Source organism: Camelina sativa, chromosome 5 (genome assembly GCF_000633955.1).
Source record: "Camelina sativa cultivar DH55 chromosome 5, Cs, whole genome shotgun sequence".
NCBI lineage: Eukaryota > Viridiplantae > Streptophyta > Magnoliopsida > Brassicales > Brassicaceae > Camelina > Camelina sativa.
In genome coordinates, this window is record NC_025689.1 from 21,969,367 (window position 1) to 21,977,259 (window position 7,893).

At 37.8% G+C, this 7,893-nt stretch overlaps 2 protein-coding genes and 1 long non-coding RNA gene across 3 annotated transcripts in view; all 3 read right to left on the minus strand.

Moving 5' to 3' along the window:
• Nucleotides 328-2,166, minus strand: LOC104789472 (citrate synthase 4, mitochondrial-like). The gene is made up of 10 exons (XM_019245353.1): nucleotides 2,092-2,166; nucleotides 1,937-2,007; nucleotides 1,682-1,813; nucleotides 1,526-1,565; nucleotides 1,328-1,394; nucleotides 1,213-1,265; nucleotides 1,014-1,128; nucleotides 639-718; nucleotides 428-495; nucleotides 328-355 (listed from the first exon to the last, which is right to left on the minus strand). Exons 1-10 carry the CDS (start codon nucleotides 2,164-2,166, stop codon nucleotides 328-330), a joined length of 729 nt encoding a protein of 242 aa, XP_019100898.1.
• Nucleotides 841-4,665, minus strand: LOC104789473. Its single transcript, XM_019245354.1, has 15 exons — nucleotides 4,504-4,665; nucleotides 4,418-4,450; nucleotides 4,284-4,339; nucleotides 3,978-4,155; nucleotides 3,749-3,853; nucleotides 3,467-3,579; nucleotides 3,282-3,364; nucleotides 3,112-3,164; nucleotides 2,960-3,010; nucleotides 2,285-2,349; nucleotides 2,094-2,170; nucleotides 1,937-2,014; nucleotides 1,682-1,813; nucleotides 1,213-1,394; nucleotides 841-1,128 (listed from the first exon to the last, which is right to left on the minus strand). The coding sequence occupies exons 1-10, from the start codon at nucleotides 4,663-4,665 to the stop codon at nucleotides 2,305-2,307; spliced, it is 879 nt and encodes a 292-aa protein (XP_019100899.1). The 3' UTR covers nucleotides 841-1,128; nucleotides 1,213-1,394; nucleotides 1,682-1,813; nucleotides 1,937-2,014; nucleotides 2,094-2,170; nucleotides 2,285-2,304.
• The window catches only part of LOC104787371, a 22,295-nt gene continuing 19,178 nt past the window's right edge, over nucleotides 4,777-7,893 (minus strand). Inside the window, exons 46-58 of the long non-coding RNA XR_002038146.1 lie at nucleotides 7,635-7,883; nucleotides 7,498-7,555; nucleotides 7,242-7,326; nucleotides 6,649-7,115; nucleotides 6,418-6,560; nucleotides 6,207-6,306; nucleotides 5,922-5,996; nucleotides 5,728-5,798; nucleotides 5,472-5,611; nucleotides 5,281-5,342; nucleotides 5,143-5,186; nucleotides 4,955-5,055; nucleotides 4,777-4,850 (exon numbers count right to left, since the gene is read on the minus strand). This is a non-coding gene — a long non-coding RNA (uncharacterized LOC104787371). The remainder of the gene's footprint in view (nucleotides 4,851-4,954; nucleotides 5,056-5,142; nucleotides 5,187-5,280; nucleotides 5,343-5,471; nucleotides 5,612-5,727; nucleotides 5,799-5,921; nucleotides 5,997-6,206; nucleotides 6,307-6,417; nucleotides 6,561-6,648; nucleotides 7,116-7,241; nucleotides 7,327-7,497; nucleotides 7,556-7,634; nucleotides 7,884-7,893) is intronic.

Consider the following 7,893-nt stretch of genomic DNA (forward strand, 5'->3'; position numbering starts at 1 on the left):
ATCTGATGCACACTGTAGCGTAAATCTGAGGTTATGTGTGTGTTTCAGGTGGATAGAGTTAAGGAGCCAAATTAGACAATGGGGATGAGATGATATTATCGGCCATTGCTTCTGATCGAAAAAATTTAAGCGCTGCCAATTTTCTGGCTAATTCGTTATTAAGTATAAAAGGTTTTAATCGATCTTGTAATAACCGGTTTGATACTTTTTGATAGTTGGACAGTAAAATTATTTGTCTTTCAATGCCTCCTGATGACTCTTTTCTTTCCCTTATTTACTCATTGTGTAAATATATAGATTTACCTGAGAGCAGATGCCAAGACTCCTTCAAGCACCAAAGAGAACGGTGTAGTACCTACAAAACGCACAACATTAGGTATTTGTCTTATGGCGCGATGTTACTTTAAAAGAAATATCTGCTTCTTACCTTGCTTCGGTTCGACCATAGTGGTCCGACAAGACCCCACTGTGAGCATCAACATTTGGTGACGGGTTCTATAACAAGCCATCATAGCATTTGCAAGTATATTCAAATTCGAAATGATCGGCAAAGGAGTTCGCAAGCCTTGTCATACTTTCAACGTAATCCATTACATGAAACGATCCCCCTGTTATACTAGAAATGATAGAGATACTACCTTTCTAAGCTCGGTGAGAACAGGGTCGCACAGCTTCGTAAAGCTTTGACCCCTACAGAGTAGGAAAGATTTGTAAGCCACTGGACATTGATAGAATTTTGAGAGCACAACAGAATAGAAAGAAAAAAAAAAAAAAATACCAGCTGGAAAAGAGGGTCATCAGGTAAATGCTTCAAGGCAAACTCTCTTTGCCATNCAAGACCCCACTGCGAGCATCAACATTTGGTCACGGGTTCTTCACCTATAACAAGCCATCATAGCATTTGTAAGTATATTCAAATTCGAAATGATCGGCAAAGGAGTTCGCAAGCCTTGTATATAGGTGTTGTAGAGTTGTTAGTGGAATATTTAAGGAGTTCGCAAGCTTTGTCATACTTTCAACGTAATCCATTACATGAAACGTTCCCCCTGTTATACTAGAAATGATAGAGATACTACCTTTCCAAGCTCGGTGAGAACAGGGTGGCACAACATCGTAAAGCTTTGACACCTACAGAGTAGGAAAGATTTGTAAGCCACTGGACATTGATAGAATTTTGAGAGCACAACAGAATAGAAGGAAAAAAGAAAGTACCAGCTGCAAAAGAGGGTCATCAGGTAAATGCTTCAAGGCAAACTCTCTTTGCCCTGGGATCATGTAGAGGAATTGTGTGTGTTTTTACCTTGCTATTGTTTAATGTCTTCCAAACATATCAACTGCTCTTTCGATATGTTTTCTCCACATTCCTTCACAGCTGATTTGATCCAAAGAACTTCCTGTTGCAACAAGACAAATAAGAGTCTAAGAATTTGTTCTCACCAACTAACTAATCATTGTATTATAAAACTATCACAGGCTACCTACATAATAGACAAAAACAACAACAAAAAACTCATGAAGCTCTGACGTAGATTGAAGACTTAAACAAATTTTCACCTTCATGATTACTATAGCCAAAATAAAACAGTAGAAAAAAAAAGATATCATGGCGGCAGATTTTATGAAGTCTTAAAAAAACAACAATAAACACAAGAAGCTTGTTTTAGGAGAAATTAATACTGACCTGTGGATAGTGATGTAAAGCCTCGTGAGCTCTTTCATCTTTTCATCACCAAATCCCAACATGTGGGAAAACAAATTTGCACCATAATCCAAAGATGTATCTGAGGGGATGGAATCACCATTCTTGTACATCCTGAAATGATTGAGTGGAAAGTTAAATACAAAAATAGAAGTAAAGAGTACACTATTAATACCGAAAACTCAGAAGCTACAAGAAACATAAAAAAAATTACAAAAATATCTATTCTTCACTAACCTCCGATAAACATACGCAGCTACAACAGGAACACGAGCAATTAGGTTGAGACAATCCTCATATGTTAGCTCCTAGAACCTGGGCAAAAAGATTTTGTTATGATACCAGCTACTATGAAACGCTATCAATAACTACACCAGAAACTTGAAAATCACACTTTTACTTGTGAAATCAATTCTCATATGCCTTTTGGAACTCTTTTGGAACTTGGATATGAGGTAACGAATCATTATTCTGGAGGAAAACAGAGGCATATTAGATGACATGAAAGCAAGTGTTCTATGCATACAAACAACTTTTCTAGAGGTGAAAAGAAGCATAATACATAATACTTGATTAAAAACTTACGGTGAAGCTATTGAATATGTTTATGGATGTTGGATAGCCCTTTCCATTGCTTGAAGATTAAATTCCTGCAACAGTAAGAAATGAGATCCTTGCATGAGTTTGTTAAAGCAGACCTGAATATGTTAGGCTTTCGACTGATGAATGTGCCCGAGACTCATTAAGCAACGTTTTCATGCATGCTAGGCCATTCAAAGTCCCATCCTGAACGGCATCAAAACATAATGCATAAGATCCACTAAATTTTATTTCTCTTTCTGTTATATTTTTATTTTTAAGAAAAGATAGATTGCAGTAAAGAGTTCTTTTTAGGCTTTCGACTGATGAATGTGCCTGAGACTCATTAAGCAACGTTTTCATGCATGCTAGGCCATTCAAAGTCCCATTCTGAACGCATCAAAACATAGTGCATAAGATCCACTAAAGTTTATTTCTCTTTCTGTTATATTTTTTTTTTTAAAAAGAGATGATTGCAGTAAAGAGTTCTTTTTAGGCTTTCGACTAATGAATGTGCCCGAGACTCATTAAGAAACGTTTTCATGCATGCTAGGCCATTCAAAGTCCCATCCTGAACGGCATCAAAACATAATGCATAAGATCCACTAAAGTTTATTTCTCTTTCTGTTATATATTTTTTTTTTTATAAAAGAGATGATTGCAATAAGGAGTTCTTTTTACCTCTGCACCAGCAGCGAGCACATGGATTGAACGCAAAATCCAACAGTTGTCCTGCAAGATCAAAACAAAATGCATAAGATTTACTAAAGTTTCATTCTCTCTCTGTCTTTTAGAAAAAAAGAGAGAAGATTGCACCAAAGGGATCTTTCTACCTCTGCACCAGTAGCGAGTTGCACATGGATTGAACGCAAGAGCCAGCTGTTGTCTTGCAACATCAAAACAAAATGCATAATTACGATCCACTAAAGTTACTTTCTCTCTCTGTCCGTCTGTCGTTTAAAAAAAAAAGAGAGAGATGATTCCCTCAAAGTGTTCTTTTTACCTCTGCACCAGCAGCAGCAAGCACACGGATTGAACGCAAGAGGCAACTGTTGTCCTGCTAAATCCCTTGTAACTTTCTCACAACTCCAAACCATAAAATCCAGAGACACAATAATTAATCTCAATTTTACATACAGAAAATTCAAACAGATTAATGAGTAGTGGAAATTGAATAAGAGAACTCACCAGCTCAACTGTTTGGCAATGCGCAAATAATACTCGTGAATCAGATTAAGATGACATACTTTGGTTATGAAACTTGTCCATTCTTCAAAACCATCTCGAATCAGCTGCTGCTGCTGCACAATATAAGAGAAGTAAAAGAAACATGGTTGGCTGCAGTATAATAAGTGAATTTCACAACTAATTAACCCTCAGTAATCAAGTATCACAGGCTGTTCATAAATATTAAGTGCGAAAAAGGGCAACTCAATGCTTTAAGAAATCATTTAAGATAGGAACCTCTACCTGGCCAGAAACATGATCGAGCAAATTTGCCACAAGCTTGGCTGCAATGGAATCACGTTTAATCTTGATTTTCCCAAGCTCCAGACCCAAATAGCAAGAAATATCCTGTACCATCGGAAGAAAATATCCAATGGTACAAACGAGAATGTCACAATTCAGTTTCATCCTAATCATTTCAAACTAGTAATTGTTGCAATTAAATCTGAAGAAGTAGAAATTAAGAAAGAACCTGAGCCAAGGCAGGATTAGCAGTGCCGAATAAGATACGGAGGCCGTGTGGTGTTCTCGTAAATCGAGTCTTCAAACTGTGTCCTCGAAAATCTTGCACGAACGGTGTCCCCTGTAAGCAGGTGGAAACCGGAGTTTCCACTGTCGAACTTGTACGGATCCGCTGCGTTGCACTTCTGCTATTCCACAACCAACATGAAACAACAATCAAAGAACAAGGTTCATCAGATACAAAGCGAAGACTGTAAAAAAGCTACTGATACGAGATAGAGTCAGTCAGAGTGTTAGAGAAGTAGAGTAGACTTACGAGAAAGGAAATCGAACCGAAGAAGAAGGGGGACGAACCAGAGAGGAAATTTTTTTCTAAGGGCAAGCATTTCGTCTAAACCCCAAGGACCTGCAGAGGAAACGGTCTGTACCAAGTTGTGTTAAATTTGCTACAAGCTTAGCTACACTAGATTCACGTCCTTGAGTCTGCAATGAAATTGTAAATAAAAGAGTCATATGAAAAGGGGGTCTATGCTAACCTGTTGTTCCGGAATAAATCTTGCAGCTGCGACCGCAGGTCCTGCATTGCCACCATTTAAACGTAATAAACAAATAACCCCACACGCAGCACTTCCAGAACCAGAAGCAATATCAAGAAGGAAAAAACAAACTATTCTATCAAGCAGACTTTTACTATGCATTACATCAAATTCAAATATCAAGTTTAGTAAACATTTGGATCAAGCTTGAGACATATATAAAAACTAAAACATGATCACATGGAGGGACACAGAAAGATACAAACTTATAACTCACCTGCTGTGTCGATCATGTTGTCCACCATTATAGCTACTTTCCCTTTAATATCACCAAATGAGTTCATCACCTACAACATCGGAGTTAGTACTATATAACAAAAAACAAATTAGATTTGGAAATTAAAAATATCTAGTAATTAATTAAAGTGGAACAAAACCAAAAGTGTCACACCTTGGAAAGTGCATGACTGATAACAATTTTCCCACAGCCAGAAGCAACAGGAATTGCGCAAATCCACCACAAATAGAAGGAGAAAGGGCATCAAGGACACGCTGACAACAGGAAAAGAAAGCAATCAACAACACACATCTTCAATTGACTATCTTGGTTGTAAAAAAAAAAATTAATTGAGTAATTACCTGCCCAGTAAGTAGAGGAGTATCAGCAGCAAGCTTTGAAGCAACTGGCATATTATCAACCAAACAAATTTAATAAGTGAACCAAATAGCTTAAAAAAAATAGGCTTGCAACTAGGAAAATTAGAGATTGATGCAAACTTGAAGCATTGCGAAAGATTATGGGACGAGCCCTCGCGCGACACCAACCACATGAAGTGAAACTACCACCAAATCATCAGTGGGTATGGCCTTATTACTTATAATGAAATATCACAGGCTGTTCATGAATAATAAAGTAGAAAAAGAAGTAGAGATAAGAAAATACAAAGTCAGAAAAGCAAAGTAATTACTGGGCAGGTAATTACTGGCCATAAACATAATCAAAGTAGTCCATAGAATGTCTCGGAGTGGAGATGACAAGCAAGGACACGGTCTGCACCAGACGTTGTTGTTATCAAATTGGCCACAAGCTTGGCTAACGTCCTTGAGCCTGCAAAAAAAGAAATGTAGAATAAATGGAAAGTCTGTTAGCCATCAACGAGAAAGGTAAATGGGGACAAAGGAATGAAACACAATTGAGAAACTCAAATCATATCCCAAGCTTACAGTCTCTTGAATCAGCAAAACGTTTGATCTTTGATTATCCCAAGCTCCAGAGCCATATAGCAAGAAATCTCCTGTTAAAAAAACAGACAACGGGAACAAACAAGGACAAGCTCAAAAATCAGTGTCTACCTAAATCAGTTTCAAACTAATACAAATTCTATCCGAAGAAGAAGGAATCTGAGAAAGAACCTGACCTAAGGCAGGATAAGCAGTGCCACAAGTACAAATTGTGGATCCCGCTGGAGAAACATTGCATAAACTCCAACAACCTGAAAAAGAAAAGAGAATATGAATCTATGTGACAACTTAACATGCAATTTGGTGAATGCAATGGTTCATGGTTCTGATATTATAAAAAAAGAGACAAAAACTTCCGTATAATGTATTATACATCTGTTATATATGCACACATATAGTATAACAGTTCCAATGAAAAGAAAAAAAAAGGCAAAACAGTTTTTTTATGTCTAGTACGTTACCTCGTCGGCGTATAATGTTGTAAAAAGCATGAGGAGACACAGAACCATCTGATGTTCTTCCTCCAAAACCCCAGGCAGGAAATCGAATCATGAAACTGGACTGGATGAGAAAAAAATAGAGAACAAATTATGTTAAATACATATTATAATCGAAGAAGAACAAGATTCATCGGATACTACTTACGAGAAGGAGAGAGAGAGGAAATCGAACCCGAAGAGGAAGAAGAAGGGGGACGAACCAAGAGAACAACGGCGGAGATGTAGCGCCAGGCGAAGTAGGCGGTGGCTGAACCAAGAGACGCCTCGAGAGAGAGAGAGAGAGAGAGTTAAATAAATGAATCAATCAACGGCCACCTGTTTCACAGAACCAAAACTATAATAAAAGCGAAAACATAGAGATTTAGAAGAAGAATTAGAAGAAAAAGGACCAAGGAGGAGGTACCTCTTATCAATACCGAAAGCTCAGATCCTCACTCCTCAGTCATCACTCCTCAAGTCCTCCGTTCCGTTTTGTTTTCAGGCAAGGGGGATGGAAGGAGACGATGCTCCAAAACGACAGCGTCTCATCAACTAATGGACCCTAAAAGAAGAAATAAAGAATTATGGTGGGCCAACTAAAACCAGAGCCCAATTCTCAGAATTCTTAAACCAAGCCCAGTATTAAGACTTGTGAGTCTGAAGACGTTATAGCACGGAGAAGAAGCGTTTTTATCAAAGCCAATCACTGATGATCCCATAAAAGTCACTGATGAGCCCAGTGTTAAGACTTATGAGTAAGACCAAAACCCGTTAAGAAGACGTTAGCACGGAGAAGAAGCGTTTCCATCAAAACCCCTGAAGACGTTAGAGCGGAGAAGAAGCGTTTCCATCAAAGCATGGTCCCATAAAAGACATCATCCGATCCAAAACCTGAAATAAAGTACATAACGACAATAAAAATCACATGAACATATATACAAAGCAAAGCAACCTATGCGCAATATTTTAAAACCAAACCCTATAAAAACATCAATTAGTATAGGTGAACATATATACCTCACCAAAAATAGCCATTAGTATAGATGTGAAGTAACCAGAAATTCGAAGTTATATACTCTCAAACCATCCTTCCCTCCACGATCTAACACAAGCAAAGAAAAACATTAGCTGATCTGTGTGATCAGTAAGAATATAACAAAGGGAAAGAGGAGACTGTCAAAGAGGCAACAGGGAGCAACGACAGAACAAAGGTTAACTTGTGGTTGTAATGGAAACGGATGGTAATATAAAGATGTAGCACAGAAGAAGAAACCTTTAAAAAGACGAAAGGTAAGATTTTATCACATCAGTCCTCCCAGTGCCTTCACGATCTGCAACAAAGACAAATACATTTTCGTTAAAAAGACATATTAAACCGATAGGCAAAAAGGTGTAAATATGCGAGGCAACCTGAAAGTTAAACTCAGAAATCAAACGCTCCCACAATGTTTGTTTTTTCTCTTTGAACCTCCCACACAGTAATCCTAGTTCCTCATGATCTGCATCAAAGAGAGACAGAGATGTTTTTTTCACTTTATATAGAAAGAAACAGAAAAGATCGGTTAAGTGGAAGAAGACCACCTGAAGATGTACCGCAGAGAGGACAAATACAAGCAATCAAAACAGTCACCAACCGATCAAAGCATCCTTCTCCACAATCTAAAATTAA

Excerpts from the sequence above, each read along its gene's own strand:
- LOC104789473 (XM_019245354.1), bottom strand. The coding sequence starts at position 4,665 with ATGCATAGTAAAAGTCTGCTTGATAGAATAGTTTGTTTTTTCCTTCTT. Across the intron at positions 3,580-3,748 it reads TCGATCATGTTTCTGGCCAG|CAGCAGCAGCTGATTCGAGA; the intron begins GTAGAGGTTCCT and ends TATATTGTGCAG. Across the intron at positions 3,011-3,111 it reads AACTCGCTACTGGTGCAGAG|GACAACTGTTGGATTTTGCG; the intron begins GTAGAAAGATCC and ends TTGATCTTGCAG.
- LOC104789472 (XM_019245353.1), bottom strand. The coding sequence starts at position 2,166 with ATGATTCGTTACCTCATATCCAAGTTCCAAAAGAGTTCCAAAAGGCAT. Across the intron at positions 1,395-1,525 it reads TGTTTAAGTCTTCAATCTAC|GAAGTTCTTTGGATCAAATC; the intron begins GTCAGAGCTTCA and ends TTGTTGCAACAG. Across the intron at positions 1,129-1,212 it reads ATGACCCTCTTTTGCAGCTG|GTGTCAAAGCTTTACGATGT; the intron begins GTACTTTCTTTT and ends CCTACTCTGTAG.